Genomic DNA, 27,606 nt, shown 5'->3' with positions numbered 1-27,606 from the left:
TCTCTCCCTGCACCTCCACTGTGTTCCTCCATGTCTCTCCCTGTACCTCCACTGTGTTCCTCCATGTCTCTCCCTGTACCTCCACTGTGTTCCTCCATGTCTCTCCCTGTACCTCCACTGTGTTCCTCCACTGTGTTCCTCCATGTCTCTCCCTGCACCTCCACTGTGTTCCTCCACTGTGTTCCTCCACTGTGTTCCTCCACTGTGTTCCTCCACTGTGTTCCTCCATGTCTCTCCCTGTACCTCCACTGTGTTCCTCCATGTCTCTCCCTGCACCTCCACTGTGTTCCTCCATGTCTCTCCCTGTACCTCCACTGTGTTCCTCCATGTCTCTCCCTGTACCTCCACTGTGTTCCTCCATGTCTCTCCCTGTACCTCCACTGTGTTCCTCCATGTCTCTCCCTGCACCTCCACTGTGTTCCTCCATGTCTCTCCCTGTACCTCCACTGTGTTCCTCCATGTCTCTCCCTGTACCTCCACTGTGTTCCTCCATGTCTCTCCCTGTACCTCCACTGTGTTCCTCCATGTCTCTCCCTGCACCTCCACTGTGTTCCTCCATGTCTCTCCCTGTACCTCCACTGTGTTCCTCCATGTCTCTCCCTGTACCTCCACTGTGTTCCTCCATGTCTCTCCCTGCACCTCCACTGTGTTCCTCCATGTCTCTCCCTGTACCTCCACTGTGTTCCTCCATGTCTCTCCCTGTACCTCCACTGTGTTCCTCCATGTCTCTCCCTGCACCTCCACTGTGTTCCTCCATGTCTCTCCCTGTACCTCCACTGTGTTCCTCCATGTCTCTCCCTGTACCTCCACTGTGTACCTCCACTGTGTTCCTCCATGTTTCTCCCTGTACCTCCACTGTGCTCCTCCATGTCTCTCCCTGCACCTCCACTGTGTTCCTCCATGTCTCTCCCTGTACCTCCACTGTGCTCCTCCATGTCTCTCCCTGCACCCCCACTGTGTTCCTCCATGTCTCTCCCTGTACCTCCACTGTGTTCCTCCATGTCTCTCCCTGCACCTCCACTGTGTTCCTCCATGTCTCTCCCTGTACCTCCACTGTGTTCCTCCATGTCTCTCCCTGCAACTCCACTGTGTTCCTCCATGTCTCTCCCTGTACCTCCACTGTGTTCCTCCATGTCTCTCCCTGTACCTCCACTGTGTTCCTCCATGTCTCTCCCTGCACCTCCACTGTGTTCCTCCATGTCTCTCCCTGTACCTCCACTGTGTTCCTCCATGTCTCTCCCTGTACCTCCACTGTGTACCTCCACTGTGTTCCTCCATGTATCTCCCTGTACCTCCACTGTGCTCCTCCATGTCTCTCCCTGCACCTCCACTGTGTTCCTCCATGTCTCTCCCTGTACCTCCACTGTGCTCCTCCATGTCTCTCCCTGCACCCCCACTGTGTTCCTCCATGTCTCTCCCTGCACCTCCACTGTGTTCCTCCATGTCTCTCCCTGCACCTCCACTGTGTTCCTCCACTGTGTTCCTCCATGTCTCTCCCTGCACCTCCACTGTGTTCCTCCACTGTGTACCTCCACTGTGTTCCTCCACTGTGTTCCTCCATGTCTCTCCCTGCACCTCCACTGTGTACCTCCACTGTGTTCCTCCATGTCTCTCCCTGTACCTCCACTGTGTTCCTCCATGTCTCTCCCTGTACCTCCACTGTGTTCCTCCACTGTGTTCCTCCATGTCTCTCCCTGCACCTCCACTGTGTTCCTCCACTGTGTTCCTCCACTGTGTTCCTCCACTGTGTTCCTCCATGTCTCTCCCTGTACCTCCACTGTGCTCCTCCATGTCTCTCCCTGTACCTCCACTGTGTTCCTCCACTGTGTTCCTCCACTGTGTACCTCCACTGTGTTCCTCCATGTCTCTCCCTGTACCTCCACTGTGTTCCTCCATGTCTCTCCCTGTTCCTCCACTGTGTACCTCCACTGTGTACCTCCACTGTGCTCCTCCATGTCTCTCCCTGTACCTCCACTGTGTTCCTCCATGTCTCTCCCTGTTCCTCCACTGTGTACCTCCACTGTGCTCCTCCATGTCTCCCCCTGTACCTCCATTTCTAAAGGATGTTGGCAGCACCTGATCAATTACCATGGGTCTGTGATAATGTATGACTACTCTCTCTCTCTCTCTCTCTCTCTCTCTCTCTCTCTCTCTCTCTCTCTCTCTCTCTCTCTCTCTCTCTCTCTCTCTCTCTCTCTCTCTCTCTCTCTCTCTCTCTCTCTCTCTCTCTCTCTCTCTCTCTCTCTCTCTCTCTCTCCCCTTCCTCTCTCTGTCTCATTCCTCCCTCTTTTTGTCTCCATCTCTCCCTCTCTCTGTCTCCATCCCTCCCTCTCTCTGTCTCAATCTCTCCGTCTGTCTGTCTCGTCATCTCCTTCTCTCCATCCCTCTCTTTCCTCCCCATCTCTGTCTCTCTCTAGTCGCCTGGAGCAGAATGGGATCAAGTCAGTTCCTCCCGGTGCCTTCTTTCCCTACAAGAAGCTGCGCAGGATGTAAGTATATACTCTCTAGGGCTGAAATACACAAAGTACACTTCCTCTAGGGCTGACACACATACACTTCCTCTAGGGCTGAAGTACACTAACTACACTTCTTCTAGGGCAGAAGAAAACATGTAAGTACACTAGCTGTAGGGCTGAAGTATTAATGCAAGTATATACTCTTGAGGGCTGAAGTACACTAAGTACACTTCCTTTGTTGCTGAAGAACAGATGTACTGTAAATACACCAGGTTTAGGACTAAAATAACATAACTGAGTGCAATCCACTTAGACTCATTTCACAACCCAGCCTACTGCACCTAAAAAAAAAGAACTGGTGAAATGTTGACAATGTACTTTGTTGTCGGGCCAGAGGGCACAGGGGTCCAATCAAAACAGAATTAGTAAATCTTACCTTCTTATTTTCATGTCACAACCCAAACCATTAGATTCAGAGGAAGAGCAGGAGAAGGTAGAAGGCTACAGACAACTACAAGCTGAAACATCTCCACTGTCATAACACCTCTCATGTTTCAGTGCTGGTACAGTATTCTCAGCCTGCGTAGAGTGTCTGTCTGACTGCGTAGGCACACTATAAACTGTGGCAGAGAGGATTCTGGATATGATGACTATATGATATTGGGGAAGGAGAGAGTGCTGGAACGAAGACTAATGGTTTTCTCATCCTTTTCTTCTCTCCCTTTTCTGCCCTAATTATGGGGGGGGTTCAGTCCAGTAGTATCTCAGTCTCACCAACCACTGCTAACCAGCCTACCCCTAAAATACAGGGGCTACTGGTCACAACTAGCATGTTCTGCATTGAAGACTGCGGGTTCCTCCTCCTCTCCTCCTTTCCACTCTGTCCTGCTCATGGCAGTGCTTTCCAGTCAAGTAGTATCTCAGCCTCCAGTGCATCCACCAACCAGTAGCCCCTGTATTTTAGGGGTAGGCTGGTTAGCAAGTGGTTGGTGAGACTGAGATACTACTGGACTGAACCCCCCCCCCCCCCTCCTGCATTCAGTCCAGTAGTATCTCAGTCTCACCAACCACTTGCTAACCAGCCTACCCCTAAAATACAGGGGCTACTGGTCACAACTAGCATGTTCTGCATTGAAGACTGCGGGCTCCTCCTCCTCTCCTCCTTTCCACTCTGTCCTGCTCATGGCAGTGCTTTCCAGTCAAGTAGTATCTCAGCCTCCAGTGCATCCACCAACCAGTCGCTAACCAGCTTAGCCCTAAAATACATGGGCTACTGGTCACAACTAGCCACAGCCAAACACTAGGTTAGACAACAACAACATTCTTTCACCCTCCCTCTCTACTCCTTACCCTCCATAACCTTATGTGGCTCCTGCATTTCAGTATATCGTCTCGATGTTGAATAAAGGCTATAGCTCTAACAAAACATATCACTACAGATCAGTGGCGGTTGGTGCCGTTTAAGGACAATTATTTATTTTTATGAGCATGGCCTTGTTGCTTCTCCACCTGCATTGCTTGCTGTTTGGGGTTTTAGGCTGGGTTTCTGTACAGCACTTTGAGATATCAGCTGATGTACGAAGGGCTTTATAAGTACATTTGATTTACATTACAGCATATTAGATGACTCTCATTCATATTTCATTCACCCAGTTCAATGCAATGTCAATAGGTTTAGGCTACTACATGATACTCACATTTTCCCTATACCCATCATGAGGTTACAACAACATGGCCTATGAATAATGTGTTTACAATGTGCACAGGTTGAGAGAAATTTGAGGAATCAATGTGATTTGCCTTGCAAAGTCTTGCCTGCATCTAGCTGATCTAGGGTGTAATCATTAGCCTCACAGTTGCAAACGAGAGTTTCTATTGGACAAATGCAGGTATGTTTATTCCAGTTTCATACTGTTTGCATCTGTTTAAGAAACTTTTTTCATCAGAATCGATGGAATGAATACACTCCTGATCACCTCAAACCTCACAACTTTCATAGCAGCCACATATAGTGCTCTTGGGAAGTATTCAGACCCCTTCACATTTAACACATTTTGTTATGTTACATCCTTATTCTAAAATGGATGAAATTGTTGTTTTTCTCTCATCAATCTACACAATAACCCATAATGTCAAAGCAAAAACAGGTTTTTAGAAATCTTTGCTAATTTATATATTTTTTAAAACAGAAATATCACATTTACGTAAGTATTCAGACCCTTTACTCAGTACTTTGTTGAAGCACCTTTGGCAGCAATTACAGCCTTGAGTCTTCTTGGGTATGACGCTACAAGCTTGGCACACCTGTATTTGGGGAATTTCTCCCATTCTTCTCTGCAGATCCTCTCAAGCTCCGTCAGGTTGGATGGGGAGCGTTGCTGCACAGCTATTTTCAGGCCTCTCCAGAGATGTTCGATTGGGTTAAAGTGGGCTCTGGCTGGGCCACTCAAGGACATTCAGAGACTTGTCCCGAAGCGACTCCTGCATTGGTTTGGTTGTGTGCTTAGGGTCGTTGGTCTGTTGGAAGGTGAACCTTTGCCCCAGTCTGAGGTCCTGAGTGCTCTGGAGTAGGTTTCCATCAAGTATCTCGATGTACTTTGCCCCGTTCATCTCTGCCTCGATCCTGACTAGTCTCCCAGTCCCTGCTGGTGAAAAACATCCCCACAGCATGATGCTGCCACCACCATCCTTCCCTGTAGGTATGGTGCCAGGTTTCCTCCAGGCGTGACGCTTGGCATTCAGGCCAAAGAGTTCAATCTTGGTTTCATCAGACCAAATGAGAGTCCTTTTTGAGAGTCCAAGCAGGCTGTCACGTGCCTTTTACTGAGGAGTTGCTTCCGTCTGGCCACTCCACCATAAAAGCCTGATTGTTGGAGTGCTGCAGAGACAGTTGTCCTTCTGGAAGTTTCTCCCATGTCCAAACAGGAACTCTAGAGCTCTGTCAGAGTGACCATCGGGTTCTTGGTTACCTCCCTGACCAAGGCCCTCCTTCCCCAATTGCTCAGTTTGGCTGGGCAGCCAGCTCTAGGAAGAGTCTTGGTGGTTCTAAACTTCTTCCATTTAAGAATGATGGAGGCCACTGTGTTCTTGGGGACCTTCAAGGCTACAGACAACCTTCTCCACATCTGTGCCTCGACACAATCCTGTCTCGGAGCACTACAGACAATTCCTTTGACCTCATGGCTTGGTTTTGGCTCTGATATGCACTCTCCAAATAACCTGGAACATGACAGAGGTGTGTCTGAGATCAGATGATGTAACCTCCTACTAGTCTGGCGCTCTATTTTCACATGACAGGAGTGTGTCTGAGATCAGATGCTTATCCAGGACTCTATTTTCACATGTCAGGAGTGTGTCTGAGATCAGATGCTTATCCAGGACTCTATTTTCACATGACAGGAGTGTGTCTGAGATCAGATGCTTATCCAGGACTCTATTTTCACATGACAGTAGTGTGTCTGAGATCAGATGCTTATCCAGGACTCTATTTTCACATGACAGGAGTGTGTCTGAGATCAGATGCTTATCTAGGACTCTATTTTCACATGACAGGAGTGTGTCTGAGATCAGATGCTTATCCAGGACTCTATTTTCACATGACAGTAGTGTGTCTGAGATCAGATGCTTATCCAGGACTCTATTTTCACATGACAGGAGTGTGTCTGAGATAAGATGCTTATCCAGGACTCTATTTTCACATGACAGGAGTGTGTCTGAGATCAGATGCTTATCCAGGACTCTATTTTCACATGACAGGAGTGTGTCTGAGATCAGATGCATATCCAGGACTCTATTTTCACATGACAGTAGTGTGTCTGAGATCAGATGCTTATCCAGGACTCTATTTTCACATGACAGGAGTGTGTCTGAGATCAGATGCTTATCCAGGACTCTATTTTCACATGACAGGAGTGTGTCTGAGATCAGATGCTTATCCAGGACTCTATTTTCACATGACAGGAGTGTGTCTGAGATCAGATGCATATCCAGGACTCTATTTTCACATGACAGGAGTGTGTCTGAGATCAGATGCTGTAACCTCCTCCTAATCCAGAGCTCTATTTTCCAGGAAATGTCAGGCTTTTGCACTAGACACTTATTTAGCACTTAGTTTAACATTAGCCTCAAATGGGATCATTTCACATCTTAAAGACCACATGATGATTTCCCTTTAAAGACATGCAGTTGACTGGAGTTCACTGCCCACACACACATACACACACACACACACACACCAACACACACACACACAAAAACTTTGTGGTTAGCTTGTGGCCAGAGATCTGTGGATCCTATTAACGACAGGCATTTACAGAAACAGCCTGTTCCATATGGACCATAGCCCTGGATGCCATTAATATACCACACACACACACCACACTATTCTGCGTTTTGATTGGCTAGCAGTATCGTCAACTCACTTCTGTCCGAATATCAATGGCTGTGTCAGGAAGTTCTAGAATGGAAACTTGAATGATAAGTTATGGTACTATAAGGACTTAGTTGAGTCCTAGGGGATAAGGGTCAGAGTTACAGTATGAAAGTTGGGCCTGGCTGAAGACAAGACCTCCCACATTGAATGCCTCTTTACCCCCCCCCCTTTCACCCCCCCTTCAGAGACCTGAGTAATAACCAGATATCTGAAATAGCTCCCGATGCCTTCCAAGGCCTGAGATCTCTCAACTCACTGTGAGTCACTATAACCATTGATGGATAAGTGCATTTCTGATTTATTGTTGATTGATTGAGTCACTGATTAATTAATTAATTTATCAATTGATCTTTTCCAGAGTCCTGTATGGGAATAAGATTACGGAGCTTCCCAAAGGAGTGTTTGATGGACTATATGCCCTGCAACTACTGTAAGTACACAGTGGCTAGTCCTTGATAATATTCAGCTTACATTGATGATTGTAAGTAACATATTTTATTTCCCTTTTAATTTTTAAAACTCTCTTTCTCCCCCTCTCTCTATCTCGCTCTCTCTCCCCCCACCCCTCTCTCTCTGTCTCTTTCTATCTTTCTCTCTCTCTTTCTCCCCCCCACCCCCTCTCTCTATCTCGCTCTCTCTCCCCCCACCCCTCTCTCTCTGTCTCTTTCTATCTTTCTCTCGCTCTCTCTCCCCCCACCCCTCTCTCTCTGTCTCTTTCTATCTTTCTCTCTCTCTTTCTCCCCCCACCCCTCTCTCTCTCTCTACCCCCCCCCCTCTCTCTCTCTCTCTCTCTCGCTCTCTCTCCCTCCTACCCCTCTATCTCTGTCTCTTTCTAACTTTCTCTCTCTCTTTCTCCCCCTCACCCCCCCCTCTCTCTGTCTCTCTCTCTCCCCACCCCCCCCTCTCTCTGTCTCTTTCTATCTTTCTCTCTCTCTTTCTCTCCCCCCCCCTCTCTCTCTCTCGCTCTCTCTCTCGCTCTCTCTCCCCCCAACCCCTCTCTCTCTATGTCTCTTTCTATCTTTCTCTCTCTCTTCCCCCCTCTCTCTCTCTCTCTCTCTCTCTCTCTCTCTCTCTCTCTTTCTCTCTCTCTACCTTCCTGTCCCAGGTTGTTGAATGCCAATAAGATCCACTGTGTTCGGGCCAATGCCTTCACAGACCTGCAGAACCTCTCTCTTCTGTCTCTGTATGACAACAAGATACAGACTGTGGCCAAGGGCACCTTCGCTTCTCTCAGAGCTATACAGACGCTGTAAGTTACACACACACACACACACACGCACGCACGCACACACACACACACACACACACACACACACACACACACACACACACACACACACACACACACACACACACACACACACACACACACACACACACACACACACACACACACACACACACACACACACACATTCTTCTCTGTCACCATAAAACATGAGCCAAACAGCTGTTTACTCCGTAATAACACAGGAATGGAAAGATGTAAATCCATCATCGTGACAATTACACACACTCAGGAAATTCAAACACACACACACCTTCAGGTAATTCAAAATCAAGTCAATACACCCTCCAATCAAGCATGTGCCAGTGCTGCCTTAATTAAGAAACACTTATCAACGCTGACAGCAAACTGCAGTAGGGTTTTGACTGAATGACTTGAGCAGTTTATATTTGGCAAGGACAATTGTGTTATGTTGTATAACACATATAAACAAGTATAGGCACGCACAAACACTCAGACACACACGTACACGCACACACCTGTGAAGTTGATTGATAATGTTGTCCCTTGGCTCACCTGACAACACATTTCTCACCCACAGCCCCATAGACAACAGGGTAGACCGTTCACACACACGACCATACACACACACACACACACACACGCATGCACACACACACACACACACATACACACACACACACTGGTGCCTGAAATCCAGTCTATAACTAGCCTCTTGTTGAACCTGGATCCTGAGAAAAGAAGTACAAATATCCTCTACCTTGTCCCTGCTATTTATACTGTCCACCCTAGGCCTTGATGACCACCACATAGATCCCATCATCTCCATACCCTAGGCCTTGATGACCACCACATAGATCCCATTATCTCCATACCCTAGGCCTTGATGACCACCACATAGATCCCATTATCTCCATACCCTAGGCCTTGATGACCACCACATAGATCCCATGCCACACACAATCACACAGATGTACATCTTTAACATGTCACACAGTAACATTTAATGTTTACAAAGATTATATTGGGATGGAATTTGCTACCCTCCCTAAATTCCTGGCATGAAATTTCCTCCCTCCTCTCTCCCCCGTATCTCCCCCACCCATTCACCCTCCCGCCCTCCCTCTACCCTCTCTCTCTTCAGTCACCTGGCCCAGAACCCGTTTATCTGTGACTGTAATATGAGGTGGCTGGCAGACTACCTGCGCTCCAACCCCATAGAGACCAGTGGTGCCCGTTGTACCAGCCCCAGACGACTGGCCAACAAACGCATCGGGCAGATCAAGAGCAAGAAGTTCCGCTGCTCTGGTAGGAGGACTGGCATCTGTCTGTAGTGAACCTCTCTCTCCAGCTCTCTCTCTCTCTCTCTCTCTCTCTCTCTCTCTCTTATTTATATATATATTTATATACTACCAGTCAAAAGTTTTAGAACACCTACTCCTTCCAGGATCTTTCTTTATTTTTTACTATTTTCAACATTGTAGAATAATAGTGAAGACATCAAAACTATTCAATAACACATATGGAATCAGGTATAATCAAAAAAGTGTTAAACAAATCAGAATATATTTTATATTTTAGATTCTTCAAATAACTATCCTTTGCCTTGATGACAGCTTTGCACAATCTTGGCATTCTCTCAACCAGCTTCAGCTGGAATGCTTTTCCAACAGTCTTGAAGGAATTTCCACATATGCTGAGCACTTGTTGGCTGCTTTTCCTTCACTCTCCGACTTATCCCAAACCATCTCAATTTGGTCATCTGATGCAGCACTCCATCACTCTACTTCTTGGTAAAATAGCCTTTACACAGCCTGGAGGTGTGTTGGGTCTTTGTCCTGTTGAAAAACAAATGATAGTCCCACTAAGCCCAAACCAGATGGGATGGCGTATCACTACAGAATGCTGTGGTAGCCATGCTGGTTAAGTGTGCCTGGAATTCTAAATAAATAATAGACAGTGTCACCAGAAAAGCTCCCCCACACCAACACACCTCCTCCTCCATGCTTCACGGTGGGAAATACACATGTGGAGATCATCCGTTCACCCACACGGCGTCTCACAAAGAAATGGCAGTTGCAACCAAAAATCTCCAATTTGGACTCCAGACAAAAGGACACATTTCCACAGGTCTAATGTCCATGGCCCGTATTTGAATTAGTTTAACACTTTTTTGGTTACTACATGATTCCATATGAGTTATTTCATAGTTTTGATATCTTCACGATTATTCTACAATGTAGAAAATAGTAAAAAATAAAGAAAAATCCTGGAAGGAGTAGGTGTTCTAAAACGTTTGATCCTTACTTAAATATCTTTCTCTCTCTCCACCTGTCTCTCTCTCCAGCTGTCTCTCTCTCTCTCTCTCTCTCTCTCTCTCTCTCCCCCCCCCCTGGACCTCGCTTTGTGCACTGTGGCATTCATTGCCATGCTGAAACAGGAAAGGCCCTTCCCCAAACTGTTGCACACAAAGTTGGAAGCACAGAATTGTCTCGAATGTCATTGTATGCTGTAGCGTTAAGATTTCCCTTCAATCACTCCATCTTCCTCTCTCCCCTCTGCCAGCAGTACTCATACCAATCAAAACTCCCCTCTTTCTCGATTGCTCCCTAACGCTCACACTCCTTTTCATTCTCCCTCTCCATTTACAGCAAGAAGATAGTACTTTATCCCTTTATCCCCTCTTCCCTAGAAGAGGGTTTTAATTTAATTGTTGATCCTTTATCCCTAGAAGAGGGTTTTAATTTAGTTGTTGATCCTTTATCCCTAGAAGAGGGTTTTAATTTAGTTGTTGATCCTTTATCCCTAGCCGAGGGTTTTAATTTAGTTGTTGATCCTTTATCCCTAGCCGAGGGTTTTAATTTAGTTGTTGATCCTTTATCCCTAGCCAAGGGTTTTAATTTAGTTGTTGATCCTTTATCCCTAGCCGAGGGTTTTAATTTAGTTGTTGATCCTTTATCCCTAGAAGAGGGTTTTAATTTAGTTGTTGATCCTTTATCCCTAGAAGAGGGTTTTAATTTAGTTGTTGATCCTTTATCCCTAGCCGAGGGTTTTAATTTAGTTGTTGATCCTTTATCCCTAGAAGAGGGTTTTAATTTAGTTGTTGATCCTTTATCCCTAGAAGAGGGTTTTAATTTAGTTGTTGATCCTTTATCCCTAGAAGAGGGTTTTAATTTAGTTGTTGATCCTTTATCCCTAGAAGAGGGTTTTAATTTAGTTGTTGATCCTTTATCCCTAGAAGAGGGTTTTAATTTAGTTGTTGATCCTTTATCCCTAGAAGAGGGTTTTAATTTAGTTGTTGATCCTTTATCCCTAGAAGGGGGTTTTAATTTAGTTGTTGATCCTTTATCCCTAGAAGAGGGTTTTAATTTAATTGTTGATCCTTTATCCCTAGAAGAGGGTTTTAATTTAGTTGTTGATCCTTTATCCCTAGAAGAGGGTTTTAATTTAGTTGTTGATCCTTTATCCCTAGCCGAGGGTTTTAATTTAGTTGTTGATCCTTTATCCCTAGCCGAGGGTTTTAATTGAGTTGTTGATCCTTTATCCCTAGCCGAGGGTTTTAATTTAGTTGTTGATCCTTTATCCCTCCCTCCATCCCTCTCTCCTCTAGCAGGTTTTATAGCACATTAACACACAGTGAGTCTGGTTTCACAGTACACCACAGAGAGCTGGCATGGCTGGGTAAGGCTGGCGCTGTAGCTAGGGTTTCTGCCCGTGTCCAATTCCTCAAGCCCTCTGCCTACTACAGTACCTCACTTCAAATACCAATTTCTAATACCCCTGCCCCCACTCTGCCCATCATCCTTCCTCTCCCCCTTCCCCAAATCTCCCTACCTCCAGGCCCTTTCCTCTGTCTGTCAGGCATAGTGGGTTTTACTCTCCTGCACTCCCACCCACCCTTTACTATATTCACTCCCCACCTCCCTGATCCCCCTCACTTCCCCTGCGCATTCCCCATTCCCACCCTTTACTATATTCACTCCCCATCTCCCTGATCCCCCTCACTTCCCCTGCCCATTCCCCATTCCCACCCTTTACTATATTCACTCCCCACCTCCCTGATCCCCCTCACTTCCCCTGCCCATTCCCCATTCCCATCCCACTCTTCCTGTCTCTGGCACCCATAGGGTACAGTATAGTGTTTCTGCCTCGCTGTGTGTGTGTCTCTCTGCCAGTATACTGTGTTAGAGCAGCGGGATAGGCAGACTGGCACTCCTCTCTCCACACGCTACTCTCGCTGGTTTACAATCTAGCATTGTCATCTGCCTAGCCATGGTGAATCATAATTTTCTCTCTCTCTCTCTCTCTCTCTCTCTCTCTCTCTCTCTCTCTCTCTCTCTCTCTCTCTCTCTCTCTTTCTCTCTCCCCCCCCCTCCCCCTCCATTGTGGCATTGCCATGCTGAAGCAGGAAACAGGAAACAGGAAAGGGCCTTCCCCCAAACTGTTAAACACAAAGTTGGAAGCACAGAATCGTCTCGAATGTCATTGTATGCTGTAGTGTTAAGATTTCCCTCCAATGAAACTAGGGAGCCTAAACCATGAAAGGAGCCTAAACAGGAAAGGGCCTTCCCCAAACTGTTAAACACAAAGTTGGAAGCACAGAATCATCTCGAATGTCATTGTATGCTGTAGTGTTAAGATTTCCCTTTAATCAAACTAAGGAGCCTAAACCATGAAAACAGCCGCAGACCATTATTCCTCCACCACCAAACTTTACAGTTAGCATTAGCGTTCTCAGGTAGCGTTCTCCAAACTCAGACTTGTCCATTGGACTGCCAGATGGTGAAGCAAGATGCATCACTCCAGAGAATGCGTTTCCACTGCTCAAGAGTCCAATGGCGGCATTGCGCATTGTGATCTTAGGCTTGTGTGCGGCTGCTTGGTCATGGAAACCCATTTCATGAAGCTCCCGACGAACAGTTCTTGTGCTACTGTTGCTTCCAGAGGTAGTTTGGAACTTGGTAGTGAGTGTCACAACCGAGGACAGATGATTTTTATGCTCTACATACTATAGCACTCAGGGATCCCAACTGACTTGTTGGGAAGGTGGCATCCTATGACGGTGCCACGTTGAAAGTCACTGAACTTTTTAATACGGCCATTCTACTTCCCATGTTTGTCTATGGAGATTGCATGGCTGTGTGCTTGATGTTATACACCTGTCAGTAACGGGTGTGGCTAATATACCCGAATCCACTAATATGACGTATGTCCACATACTTTTGACCATGTAGTGTATGTGAGAATGTATATCTGTGTTGACTAACATCATTGCTTCTCTCTTGTTTCCATCACAGCCAAGGAACAATACTTCATCCCTGGTGAGTAGCTTGTGTTCACGCTTTTACACATCTTCTCCCTCGCTATTCACCTCTCCATCCCTCCATTCATTCTGTAGTTCTCCTCTTCTCTATCTCTTTCTCCGTCTAACTGGAATGGGTTAACTCTTGTGGTCTGTGTTTTACCGTAAGTCATGTGTGCTTCCTTGTCTGGCCCTCTGCCTCAGCTCAGCTCTGCGCGTGCGCGCACGCGCGCGCGTGTGTGTGTGTGTGTGTGTGTGTGTGTGTGTGTGTGTGTGTGTGTGTGTGTGTGTGTGTGTGTGTGTGTGTGTGTGTGTGTGTGCGCGCGCATCTTTGAGAAAGACACTGGGCTATCATTGGCAGGTGACATGAATGGAAATACAATATGAAAGCTTAATACTAAATCTGTCCTCTTCAAAAAATGTATGACAAATACTCACAAAAACACTGGAATGGCATGTTATATTCTGTGAATAATTGGACTGTGGAATATACTGTAGACTACTAACATTCAGTCTCTGTACTGGCAGACAACTCTCTTCCCAACAAACTCCACCTCGCTATCTCCCTACCTCCCTTTCTCTTTCCCTCTCTCTCATTCTCTCTCATTCCCTCTCTCTCGCTTTCTCTCTCCCTCCCCCACTATCTATCAGTCCTCGTGTCTCAGTGAAAGACAAGTCACTCTGCTAGATCAAAGAACATCCTGAAACTTTCATTGCTTCCTGTGTAGCAGGAAATTACATTTACTTCCGTTCATCCACTTCGCTCTGTAATAAGCATTATTAGACTTCACTCATCGCCTGTGTGTGTGTGTGTGTGTGTGTGTGTGTGTGTGTGTGTGTGTGTGTGTGTGTGTGTGTGTGTGTGTGTGTGTGTGTGTGTGTGTGTGTGTGTGTGTGTGTGTGTGTGTGTGTGTGTGTGTGTGCATGCGTGCGCAAGAGAGCGAGCAAGCGAGTGTGTGTGCGCATGTGCGTGTGTGTGTGTCGTCCACAGCACAGTGTAATGAGCATCATTAGACTTCAGTCATCATCAGTACAGGACTTCCTGTCTGTCTGAGCTGTTTGTCTCAGTCCAAAAGAGACCAATAAGGCTGTATTGTAGAAGCAGAACACATGGAACAACATGTCTCAGTCACAACTGTTCTCACTGAGACAGCCTCAGGAGATGAGGAGAGGAAGCTAAGCTAGTCTATTGAGAAGAAGGAAAGGAGATGAGGAGAGGAAGCTATGTTAGTCTATTTAGATAAAGGAAAGGAGATGAGGAGAGGAAGCTATGTTAGTCAATTGAAATGAAGGAAAGGAGATGAGGAGAGGAAGCTATGTTAGTCTATTGAGATGAAGGAAAGAAGATGAGGACAGGAAGCTATGTTAGTCTATTGAGATGAAGGAAAGAAGATGAGGACAGGAAGCTATGTTAGTCTATTGAGATGAAGGAAAGGAGATGCGGACAGGAAGCTATGTTAGTCTATTGGGATGAAGGAAAGGAGATGAGGAGAGAAATATTTGTCTATACCCATAGGAAGTGGGTATGCATGGATGCACGTCACAATGGTCAAATACAAACACAGCTTGAGACACCTGTCATTTTTGGAGTCAGGTTATTATTGACACGGCAGTGCTACTGTAGCTAGCAAAATAGTGAAGAAGTGATTGCCAACTGACTGTAAACAGTTTGAATTGGCTAACTGTGAGGTGAAACAATTCACTTATTTACCACCAATTAGCCATCTCAAATCTCTTTCCTAGCAGGCACAAAGGTGTCACCAAACCGGCAAGGTGTCTCCAGCAATTTTGACCTTTTAACCTTTTAACATTCTACGACGTCTCCACTTTCCGAGCGTATTGAGTTGAAGCCTCTGTCTGTGGCTCTGGGGGCTCTACTCTTTACAGGGGCACGATGACATCATCCCTAAACATCACTTAAGGGTGGAGTTGAGTGTGCGAGCGCTGCGGAACATGGGACACAGATGACTAACTAACAAAAGAACACTGGGCTATCCTCTCTGAGTGAGACAGACACACAAACACACAAACAGACATACACACAGACGCACACACAGAAACACACACATACATTAAGTGGCTGCTAGTGTGTATCCATTATTGATGTAACCGGCTCCAGGCTTTCTGGTATGTACACCTCTTTTCATAGACAGAGAGGGAGAGGAGAGAGATGGGAGGGAGGGAGGGAGGGAGGGAGGGAGGGAGGGAGGGAGGAGGAGAGGAGAGGAGAGGAGAGGAGAGGAGAGGAGAGGAGAGGAGAGGAGAGGAGAGGAGAGGAGAGGAGAGGAGAGGAGAGGAGAGGAGAGGAGAGGAGAGGAGAGGAGAGGAGAGGAGAGGAGAGGAGAGGAGAGGAGAGGAGAGGAGAGGAGGTATTATAGGCATTTCTGTTGTCCAGATGGGATAGGGCAGTGTGGGTCTAGGGTGACAGATAAGGTAGAGGTGATATGGTCCTTGACTAGTCTCTCAAATGACAGAAGTGAGTGCTACGGGGCGACAGTCATTTAGTAGTTATGAAGTCGTAGTAAACACACCTCTATATGTTGTGTGTGTGACGTGTTTATATCAATTGTGCGTGTGTGTTTTGTGTTTCAGGTACATTTAGTTTTGTTTAAAACTGTGTGTTGTGTTTGTTGTGTATCAGGTACAGTTTTTTTTAAAGGTTGTGTGTGTTTGTGTGTTATGTGCCTTCAGGCACCGAGGACACCCGTCTGAATAATGAGTGTAACAGTGATCCAGTCTGTCCTCCTAAATGTCGCTGTGATTCCAACGTGGTGGACTGCTCCAACCTCCGAATCAAAAAGATACCAGAACACATCCCTGCCTCTACCACTGAACTGTAAGAGTACACACACACACACACACACAAACACACACACACACACACAAACACACACACACACACACACAAACACACACACACACACACAAACACACACACACACACCGACACCGACACACACACACACACACCGACACCGACACACACCGACACCGACACCGACACACACACAAGCACAAACACACACACACACACCGACACCGACACAAACACACACACACACACACACCGACACAAACACACACACACCGACACACACCGACACACACACACACACACACACAAAAACTTTGTGGTTAGCTTGTGGCCAGAGATCTATGGATCCTATTAACGACAGGCATTTACAGAAACAGCCTGTTCCATATGGACCATAGCCCTGGATGCCATTAATACACCACACACACACACCACACTATTGTTTGAATCTTCTTCAGGATTCATGGCTGTTTATTTAACATCAGCTTCATTCTAACCATGGTCTGTTTCCTCCTCTCTCTCTTCCTAGTCGTCTGAACAACAATGAGATCACTACACTGGAGGCTACAGGAGTCTTCAAGGCCCTCTCCCAGCTCAACAACATGTACGTTGTGGTTTATGTTATGAATGAAGTAGACAGAAATGTCTCACTAGTCTAGGTACCAGTCTATTTAGCCACAAGTACAAGCAGTGGAATAAAAGGAGTGGAATACCAGGAGTGGAATACCAGTAGTGGAATACCAGGAGTGGAATGAAAGGAGTGGAATACAAGGAGTGGAATGAAAGGAGTGGAATAACAGGAGTGGAGTGAAAGGAGTGGAATACCAGGAGTGGAGTGAAAGGAGTGGAATACCAGGAGTGGAGTGAAAGGAGTGGAATACCAGGAGTGGAATACAAGGAGTGGAATGAAAGGAGTGGAATACAAGGAGTGGAATATAAGGAGTGGAATACCAGGAGTGGAATGAAAGGAGTGGAATACAAGGAGTGGAACACAAGGAGTGGAATGAAAGGAGTGGAATACCAGGAGTGGAATACCAGGAGTGGAATGAAAGGAGTGGAATACCAGGAGTGGAATGAAAGGAGTGGAATACCAGGAGTGGAGTGAAAGGAGTGGAATACCAGGAGTGGAGTGAAAGGAGTGGAATACCAGGAGTGGAATACAAGGAGTGGAATGAAAGGAGTGGAATAAAAGGAGTGGAATGAAAGGAGTGGAATACCAGGAGTGGAATGAAAGGAGTGGAATACCAGGAGTGGAATGAAAGGAGTGGAATACCAGGAGTGGAGTGAAAGGAGTCGAATACCAGGAGTGGAGTAAAAGGAGTGGAATAGCAGGAGTGGAATACAAGGAGTGGAATGAAAGGAGTGGAATGCAAGGAGTGGAATGAAAGGAGTGGAATACAAGGAGTGGAATGAAAGAAGTGGAATACCAGGAGTGGAATACCAGGAGTGGAATGAAAGGAGTGGAATACCAGGAGTGGAGTGAAAGGAGTGGAATACCAGGAGTGGAGTCAAAGGAGTGGAATACCAGGAGTGGAATACAAGGAGTGGAATGAAAGGAGTGGAATACAAGGAGTGGAATGAAAGGAGTGGAATACCAGGAGTGGAATACCAGGAGTGGAATGAAAGGAGTGGAATACCAGGAGTGGAATGAAAGGAGTGGAATACCAGGAGTGGAGTGAAAGGAGTGGAATACCAGGAGTGGAGTGAAATGAGTGGAATACCAGGAGTGGAGTGAAAGGAGTGGAATACCAGGAGTGGAGTGAAAGGAGTGGAATACCAGGAGTGGAATACAAGGAGTGGAATGAAAGGAGTGGAATACAAGGAGTGGAATGAAAGGAGTGGAATACCAGGAGTGGAATACAAGGAGAGGAATACCAGGAGTGGAATGAAAGGAGTGGAATGAAAGGAGTGGAATGAAAGGGGTGGAATACAAGGAGTGGAATATAAGGAGTGGAATACAAGGAGTGGAATACAAGGAGTGGAATACAAGGAGTGGAATGAAAGGAGTGGAATACCAGGAGTGGAATACCAGGAGTGGAATACCAGGAGTGGAATGAAAGGAGTGGAATACAAGGAGTGGAATACAAGGAGTGGAATACAAGGAGTGGAATGAAAGGAGTAGAATACCAGGAGTGGAATACCAGGAGTGGAATGAAAGGAGTGGAATACCAGGAGTGGAATACCAGGAGTGGAATACCAGGAGTGGAATGAAAGGAGTGGAATACCAGGAGTGCAGTGTTAGCTAACAGACTGGTACCATGGCTAATGTCTCACTGCTGCTACCCAAAAAAGTTAAGAAGTTCACAAAAGTTTTTTTTCATCTTTCTTTAATCACCATTATTTATTTATTCCCAGTAACCTTAGCAACAATAAGATCACGGAGATAGAGGATGGGGCGTTTGAGGGGGCGGGGTCTGTCAACGAGCTCCATCTTTCAGCCAATCAGCTGGATTCTGTCCGCAGTGGAATGTTCAAGGGACTGGAGGGACTACGCATGCTGTGAGTCACACACACATGCAGAGACACACACACACACACACACGCAGTGACCCAAACAGACACAGACGCACACATGAGCACAAGTAGGCACACACACTCATGCATACATGGATGAGAACCATCATGCACTGACGCTTAATGTACTAGTCTTGCTTGGCAGAAATGTGGAAGTCCACACAGAGGCTGTGGAAAGAGACTACTCATGTATTAACACCCACAATACATCATCCAAATCCTCCTTTTCCAACACTGTATCTTCCTCCTAATATTTCATATCAGGAACATTTCAATACACTTCTTGTCAATTCACATGGGATATATGCCAATTAAGCAGTTTTCTCTATTCCAGAATGTTGAGGAACAACAAGATCAGATGTATCCATAACAACAGCTTCACCGGCCTGCACAACGTTCGCCTGTTGTCTCTCTATGACAACCAGCTAACTACCATCACCCCTGGAGCCTTCGACACCCTGCAGACACTGTCTACACTGTAAGACACACAAACACGTGCGCACTCACACACACTAAAGTCCTGCACGGGTCCGTTTTCAGAGCCCTACCCGCCATATTGCATGTCTATTCATCATTTGGAGAAAATGAATGCCATGAATTAAGAAAAATATATTTTTATTTTCACAATGCGATGCATTACTCAAATCGCTTTGAGAAAAATAGTCTTCTAATTAGCCTTCTTACCTAATAAAAGCCTGTAGCCGACATAACAAACAAATACCTTTACATGAAATAGTGTTAAGATAATCAAATATTTCAGGCCTAATTAAAACTTCAATAAACCATTCCCAGAATTGAATACAGGCTGCAAGGAGGATACATAGGATACATGTATTTAGTAGAATACCCAACTTAAGGCTCCCCATCCATTTATTTAGTAGAATACCCAACTTAAGTTTCCCCACCCATTTATTTAGTAGAATACCCAACTTAAGTTTCCCCACCCATTTATTTAGTAGAATACCCAACTTAAGTTTCCCCACCCATTTATTTAGTAGAATACCCAACTTAAGTTTCCCCATCCATTTTTCAGACACTTGAAACCCTTTTTAATGCAATCTAAGAGCCATAATCTTTACATTACATTCTATGTGAAAAAGGTTATTTTTTCTGCATGTCTAAGCACACCTCCTGAGCTGTCTGTATCCTCCTGACTGGAAGTTTTCAGATGCCTTGAATATGTCCACATGTTGTTACGTTACAGCCTTATTCTAAAATGGATTAAATCATTGATTATCCTCGTCAATCTACACACAATACCCCATAACGACAAAGTGAAAACAGGTTTTTAGACATTTTTGTGTTCAGACCCTTTCTATGGGACTCAAAATTGAGCTCAGGTGCATCCTGTTTCCATTGATTATCCATGAGAAGTTTCTACAACTTGATTGGAGTCTACATGTGGTAAATTCAATTGATTGGACAAGAGGTCGAATTAATTGTCAGAGGAGTTCCAAGACAGGATTGTGTCGAGGGACAGATCTGGGGAAGGGTACCAAAAAATGTCTGCAGCATTGAAGATACCCAAGAACACAGTGGCCTCCATCATTCTTAAATGGAAGTTCCTATGTGGGGATGGGAGAACCTTCCAGAAGGACAACCATCTCTGCAAGCACTCCACCAAACAGGCCTTTATTATAGCGAGGCCAGATGGAAGCCACTCCTCAGTAATAGGCACAAGACAGCCACCTTGGAGTTTGCCAAAATGCACCTAAAGACTCTAAGACCACGAGAAACAATATTCTCTGGTCTGATGAAACAAAGATTGAACTCTTAGGCCTGAATGCCTAACATCATGACTGGAGGAAACCTGGCACCATCCCTACGGGTAGGCATGGTGATGGCAGTATCATGCTTTGGGGATGTTTTTCAGCAGCAGGGACCAGGAGACTAGTCAGGATCAAGGGAAAGATGAACAGAGCAAAGTACAGAGAGATCCTGGATGAAAACCTGCTCCAGAGCACTCAGGACCTCAGACTGGGGCTAAGATTTACCTTCCAACAGGACAATGACCATAAGCACACAGCCAAGACAATGCAGGAGTGGCTTCGGGACAAGTCTCTGAATGTCAAGGGGTCTGAATACTTTCTGAATGCACTGCATTTCCCTGCGTCTCTGCTAAAATCTGGGTAAAAGATTGAAAGGAATGTGGAGTCTTATTCAGTACGTTTAGTAATGAATAGTTTTTCTAAAGTCTACCTACCTTGCCAGCAGGCATGCCAGCTAACATAGATAAACAAGCTAGCTACTCTAACTTGATTGATAGCGTGAAATGGCTTCTTGGTAGCTAGTTATGAGGTTGGGAACCTATCTGGGCTAACTAAAGACAACTTCAGAAAATGGCTAGGTGGCTAGTACAGCAACGAATATATATTTTTAAATACAACATATTAATCAGCATTAATGTGAGGGGGCACGTGCCCCTGTGCCCCGTATAGACATGGCGTCTCTGCGTGGCTGGTAGCCTATGTCTGCCTCGCCTCACTGAATGGAATTCGCAACACAACAAGTTCCTGTAGAAAAATGTATTAGAAATGTTTCTGACCCGCAGTGTAATTGTTCTGAACTGTGAGCTGAACCACGGGTTGAAATAATGGTTTCATTCTACACAACAGCTGATTTTTCACCCGATGCAGGGCTCTAACACACCTACACACACACACACACACACACACACACACACACACACACACACACACACACACACACACACACACACACACACACACACACACACTTAATTGGTGTAATTGTTAAGTCTAACTCTCTCTTTCCATCAGTAACCTCCTGGCTAACTCCTTCAACTGTGACTGTCGTCTGGCCTGGCTTGGTGATTGGCTGAGAAGCAGAAAGATCGTCACGGGCAATCCTCGATGCCAGCGCCCCGCCTTCCTCAAAGAGATCCCACTACAGGACGTGGCACTGCCTGACTTCCGCTGTGAAGAGGGTGAGTTTGGGTCGAAACACACACACACTGTCTAGCACACACAGTTCTGCCTCACACTCTCTAGCACACACAGTTCTGCCTCACACTCTCTAGCACACACAGTTCTGCCTCACACTCTCTAGCACACACAGTTCTGCCTCACACTCTCTAGCACACACAGTTCTGCCTCACACTCTCTAGCACACACAGTTCCGCCTCACACTCTCTAGCACACACAGTTCCGCCTCACACTCTCTAGCACACACAGTTCTGCCTCACACTCTCTAGCACACACAGTTCTGCCTCACACTCTCTAGCACACACAGTTCTGCCTCACACTCTCTAGCACACACAGTTCTGCCTCACACTCTCTAGCACACACAGTTCCGCCTCACACTCTCTAGCACACACAGTTCTGCCTTGATGGGAGTTACGGGTTTCACTCATACGTATGTACTCTCATACAATGAGGGCCAACAATAGATCACTAATTTACCTCCCACACAATGAGGGCCATCAATAGATCACTAACATACCTCCCACACAATGAGGGTCATCTCTATCTAATCTCTCATTTAATATGTCATCTCTATGTAATCTCTCATTTAATATGCCATCTCTATCTAATCTCCCATTTAATGTCATCTCTATCTAATCTCTCATTTAATATGTTCTCTCTATCTAACCTCTCTTTTCCTCGTTTCCGCTATTCAATCTCTCTTGCTAGATGAATAATCAAACCTGCCTTCTCCCTCTGTCTCTGTCCAGGAGTGGAGGAGATGAGCTGTGTGCCCAGGCCTCAGTGTCCCAGTGAGTGTACATGTCTGGAGACTGTGGTACGCTGCAGTAACAATCACCTCCGTGCGCTGCCCAAAGGCATCCCCAGAAACGTCACTGAATTGTGAGTTCCTCCTCAGTACATCAAATATTTCAATCATAAGAATGTTTTATGATACAATCAGGTGGAATTTTATGGACATGAGCAGATCGTAGCAATGGATTTAACACAGAAGAAAGATGGAGAGAGAGAGAGAGAGAGAGAGAGAGAGAGAATAAACATTATAGTTCTTCTCTCAGACAATCCTCTCTACTCCCAGAGGCCTCCAGGCCTAATACTGATGTCACTCCAACTACAATGGCCAAGAACTGTGTGTGTGTGTGTGTGTGCGTGTGTGTGTGTGTGTGTGTGTGTGTGTGTGTGTGTGTGTGTGTGTGTGTGTGTGTGTGTGTGTGTGTGTGTGTGTGTGTGTGTGTGTGTGTGTGTGTGTGTGTGTGTGTGTGTGTGTGTGTGTGTGTGTGTGTGTGAGAGATCCACAGCAGCAAGAGAACATTTTAATGAGCAGGTTTTGTTGGGATGGGTCTGGAGATAGATAGAGAGGGTTGGAGAAGGTAGGGGAGGGAAGGGGGAGATAGAAAGAGATGGGTGTGTGGGGGGAGGGAAACAGGAGCTAGATAGGGAGGGGAGGGGAGATAGATAGAGAGGGGTGGGGGAGAGAGGGGAGGGAAGTGGGAGATAGATAGAGAGGGGTGGGGGGATGGGAGGGAGATGGATAGAGAGAGAGGGGTGGGGGGGAGGGAGATAGATAGAGAGAGGTGGGGGAGGGGGGGAGGGAGGGAAGGAGGAGAAGGATATATAGGGAGGGAGGGAGGGGTAGGGGGAGGAGTCGGGGGAGGTGTGGGGGAGGGAAGGAGGAGATGGATAGAGAGGGGTGGGGGAGAGAGGGAGATAGATAGAGATAGAGAGGGGTAGGGGAGGGAGATAGAGATACAGAGAGGTGGGGGTGAGGGAGATAGAGGGGGTGGGGGGAGATAGAGAGGGAGGGAGGGAGGGGATAGAGAGGGGTAGAGGGAGGAGTCGGGGAGGTGTGGGGGGAGGGAAGGAGGAGACGGATAGAGAGGGGTGGGGGAGAGAGGGAGGGGTGGGGGTGAGGGAGACAGAGGGTTGGGGGGGAGATAGATAGAGAGGGGTGGGGGGGAGATAGATAGAGAGGGGTGGGGGAGGGAGATAGAGAGGGGTGGGGGAGGGAGATAGAGAGGGGTGGGGGAGGGAGATAGAGAGGGGTGGGGGAGGGAGATAGAGAGGGGTGCAGGGGAGGGAGATAGAGAGGGGTGGGGGGAGGGAGATAGGTAGAGAGGGGTTGGGGGGAGGGAGATAGGTAGAGAGGGGTTGGGGGGAGGGAGATAGAGAGAGGGGTGGGGGAAGGGAGAGAGAGGGGTTGGGGGGAGGGAGATAGATAGAGAGGGTGGGTGGGGGGTGGGGGGGGTGTTACTATCTGACAGGGGGTTGTTAGGGTTCGTGGTCTGGCCTTTCTCTCTCTGTGGCTTTAGAAAGACCCAGGATCTGAATGCTGCCATTTCACACAAGTATTAAACTCTGAATATCTGTCTGTCTCTCCACAGGTATCTGGATGGGAACCAGTTTGGCATGGTGCCAAAAGAGCTTTCTACCTTTAAATACCTCCAGTTAGTGTGAGTGTGTCTACCTGGCCAACCTTGATGTTTATCTGGTGTTATTTGGCAGTGTGTACCGTGTCCAATCAAAAAGCATCTTTTGACCGATGGGTAAAAGAATATGTGACATGTTACTCTAAAAAAACAGTGGTCCACCCCTTGTGTCTCCATCGTAATCACTTCAAAAGTTTTTACCCTTGTAGGATGGCCAGAATTAGGGGGACTAATTCAATGGAGGCCAGAGAAAGAAAGGGGTAGAAACTCTGGGTAATATAATTGAGTCAGCTATGCTGGATACTGTAGGAGAACTGTGGCTAACTGACAGGTACACTGTTGAACTTCTTTCTTCTCTAAAACAAGCTTTTTATTTTCAATTCAGCTCTCAACAGAGCTCGGTGCTTACTATCAGATGTTACAAAATCCAACTTGTTAGATATAATGTTAATGATATGGTAGAGAAAGACCCCACTCAACAGTTCATATTTTTTGGGGGTGAAATGTATTTTATAACATAAGGAATGACACTTCATGGGTGGATGCTCTACAGTGTGTGATTTAACAGTGTGTTCTGTGTCCTTTTAGAGACCTTAGTAACAACAAGATCAACTCTCTCACCATCTCTTCATTCTCCAACATGAGTCAGCTCACCACACTGTAAGCACTGATCCGTTAGCCTGTCCAACTGTCTACCTGTCTACCTGTCTACCTGTCCACCTGTCTACCTGTCCACCTGTCTACCTGTCCACCTGTCCACCTGTTCACCTGTCTACCTGTCCACCTGTCTACCTGTCCACCTGTCCACCTGTCTACCTGTCCACCTGTCCACCTGTCTACCTGTCCACCTGTCTACCTGTCTACCTGTCCACCTGTCCACCTGTCTACCTGTCCACCTGTCTACCTGTCCACCTGTTCACCTGTCCACCTGTCTACCTGTCCACCTGTCTACCTGTCTACCTGTCCACCTGTCTACCTGTCCACCTGTCTACCTGTCCACCTGTCCACCTGTCTACCTGTCTACCTGTCCACCTGTCTACCTGTTCACCTGTCCACCTGTCTACCTGTCTACCTGTCTACCTGACCACCTGTCCACCTGTTCACCTGACCACCTGTCCACCTGTCTACCTGTCTACCTGTTTACCTGTTTACCTGTCCACCTGTCCACCTGTCCACCTGTCCACCTGTCTACCTGTCTACCTGTCCACCTGTCCACCTGTCTACCTGTCCACCTGTCCACCTGTCCACCTGTCTACCTGTCTACCTGTTCACCTGTCCACCTGTCCACCTGTCTACCTGTCTACCTGTTTACCTGTCCACCTGTCCACCTGTCCACCTGTCCACCTGTCCACCTGTCTACCTGTCCACCTGTCCACCTGTCTACCTGTCCACCTGTCCACCTGTCTACCTGTCTACCTGTCCACCTGTCTACCTGTCCACCTGTCCACTATGAGCGCATTGAACACAACAAAACAACTCTGTAGTTTTCTAGGATGTGTTATAACAGGAGGGATATATGTTAAGGCTTACCGCCTGTTTCTTACTCATTCTAGGATCCTGAGTTATAACAGGAGGGATATATGTTAAGGTGTACTGCCTGTTTCTTATCCTTCTAGGATCCTGAGTTATAACAGGAGGGATATATGTTAAGGTGTACTGCCTGTTTCTTACTCATTCTAGGATCCTGAGTTATAACTCTCTGCGCTGCATCCCCAGTCTGGCCTTTGGTGGACTGCGCTCCCTTCGACTACTGTGAGCACATTCTCCTATCCTATCTCTGTCTGTGTGTGTGTGTGTGTGTGTGAAGTCTCAAGCCAATGTTACTTCTCAGGAAGCTAACACAGGTCTTCAAGTCTCAAGCCAAGGTTACTTCTCAGGAAGCTATTGCAAATATTCATGCCTCATGCTAAGCTTAATTATCAGGGAGCTAATGTAGTCTCCAAGCCAAGGTTACTTATCAGGGAGCTAATGTAGTCTCCAAGCCAAGGTTACTTATCAGGGAGCTAATGTAGTCTCCAAGCCAAGGTTACTTATCAGGGAGCTAATGTAGTCTCCAAGCCAAGGTTACTTATCAGGGAGCTAATGCAGTCTCCAAGCCAAGGTTACTTATCAGGGAGCTAATGTAGTCTCCAAGCCAAGGTTACTTATCAGGGAGCTAATGTAGTCTCCAAGCCAAGGTTACTTATCAGGGAGCTAATGCAGTCTCCAAGCCAAGGTTACTTATCAGGGAGCTAATGTAGTCTCCAAGCCAAGGTTACTTATCAGGGAGCTAATGTAGTCTCCAAGCCAAGGTTACTTATCAGGGAGCTAATGCAGTCTCCAAGCCAAGGTTACTTATCAGGGAGCTAATGTAGTCTCCAAGCCAAGGTTACTTATCAAGGAGCTAATGCAGTCTCCAAGCCAAGATTACTTATCAGGGAGCTAATGTAGTCTCCAAGCCAAGGTTACTTATCAAGGAGCTAATGTAGTCTCCAAGCCAAGGTTACTTATCAGGGAGCTAATGCAGTCTCCAAGCCAAGGTTACTTATCAGGGAGCTAATGTAGTCTCCAAGCCAAGGTTACTTATCAGGGAGCTAATGTAGTCTCCAAGCCAAGGTTACTTATCAGGGAGCTAAGCCAAGGTTACTTATCAGGGAGCTAATATAGTCTCCAAGCCAAGGTTACTTATCAGGGAGCTAATGTAGTCTCCAAGCCAAGGTTACTTATCAGGGAGCTAATGTAGTCTCCAAGCCAAGGTTACTTATCAGAGAGCTAATGTAGTCTCCAAGCCAAGGTTACTTATCAGGGAGCTAATGTAGTCTCCAAGCCAAGGTTACTTATCAGGGAGCTAATGTAGTCTCCAAGCCAAGGTTACTTATCAGGGAGCTAATGCAGTCTCCAAGCCAAGGTTACTTATCAGGGAGCTAATGCAGTCTCCAAGCCAAGGTTACTTATCAGGGAGCTAATGCAGTCTCCAAGCCAAGGTTACTTATCAGGGAGCTAATGTAGTCTCCAAGCCAAGGTTACTTATCAGGGAGCTAATGCAGTCTCCAAGCCAAGGTTAGTTATCAGGGAGCTAATGCAGTCATCAAGTATTTAAGCCTCAAGCCAAGGTTACTTATCAGGAAGTTAACTCAGTCTTCAAGCCTCAAGCCAGGATACTTATCATGCGAGTGCGGTTCAGCAACAGACTTGTCAGACTTCCATGTGTTTTACCATGCAGTCTTTCACTCACGTGCCATATAAGTCTGCTTCATTTGTAATTATGTTAGTATGCCTTAGCCCACTCACACAGACATGAACACACACAGACCCCCTCTGTCTAGGACCCTGCTGTCTCAGATGAACTGGAGTCAGAAAGGAAACAGAAAACTGTCTTTACTGCTGGTCTGATCACTCAAATCCCTGCTATATAATGTCTCCTGTAGCCTCGTTCTTTGTTTTTTAACGGGAGGAGGGATCGAGGGGTGTGAGGGGTGTAGACAGAA

At 46.5% G+C, this 27,606-nt stretch overlaps 1 protein-coding gene across 1 annotated transcript in view; it reads left to right on the top strand.

The window, feature by feature from the left end:
* LOC109881416 (slit homolog 1 protein-like) overlaps positions 1 to 27,606 on the top strand; it is a 182,330-nt gene that overhangs the window by 137,976 nt on the left and 16,748 nt on the right. The window contains exons 10-24 of the mRNA XM_031805094.1: positions 2,418 to 2,489; positions 7,074 to 7,145; positions 7,247 to 7,318; positions 7,994 to 8,137; positions 9,282 to 9,445; positions 13,435 to 13,458; positions 16,131 to 16,275; positions 16,784 to 16,858; positions 18,610 to 18,753; positions 19,103 to 19,246; positions 21,549 to 21,715; positions 22,463 to 22,595; positions 24,095 to 24,163; positions 24,728 to 24,799; positions 25,820 to 25,891. Of these exons, the coding sequence (XP_031660954.1) occupies positions 2,418 to 2,489; positions 7,074 to 7,145; positions 7,247 to 7,318; positions 7,994 to 8,137; positions 9,282 to 9,445; positions 13,435 to 13,458; positions 16,131 to 16,275; positions 16,784 to 16,858; positions 18,610 to 18,753; positions 19,103 to 19,246; positions 21,549 to 21,715; positions 22,463 to 22,595; positions 24,095 to 24,163; positions 24,728 to 24,799; positions 25,820 to 25,891 (1,569 nt within the window). The remainder of the gene's footprint in view (positions 1 to 2,417; positions 2,490 to 7,073; positions 7,146 to 7,246; positions 7,319 to 7,993; positions 8,138 to 9,281; positions 9,446 to 13,434; positions 13,459 to 16,130; positions 16,276 to 16,783; positions 16,859 to 18,609; positions 18,754 to 19,102; positions 19,247 to 21,548; positions 21,716 to 22,462; positions 22,596 to 24,094; positions 24,164 to 24,727; positions 24,800 to 25,819; positions 25,892 to 27,606) is intronic.

This window comes from Oncorhynchus kisutch, linkage group LG25, assembly GCF_002021735.2.
Source record: "Oncorhynchus kisutch isolate 150728-3 linkage group LG25, Okis_V2, whole genome shotgun sequence".
Lineage (NCBI taxonomy): Eukaryota > Metazoa > Chordata > Actinopteri > Salmoniformes > Salmonidae > Oncorhynchus > Oncorhynchus kisutch.
The sequence above is the reverse complement of the archived record's forward strand: the minus strand, read 5'-3'. Positions and strand labels throughout refer to the sequence as shown.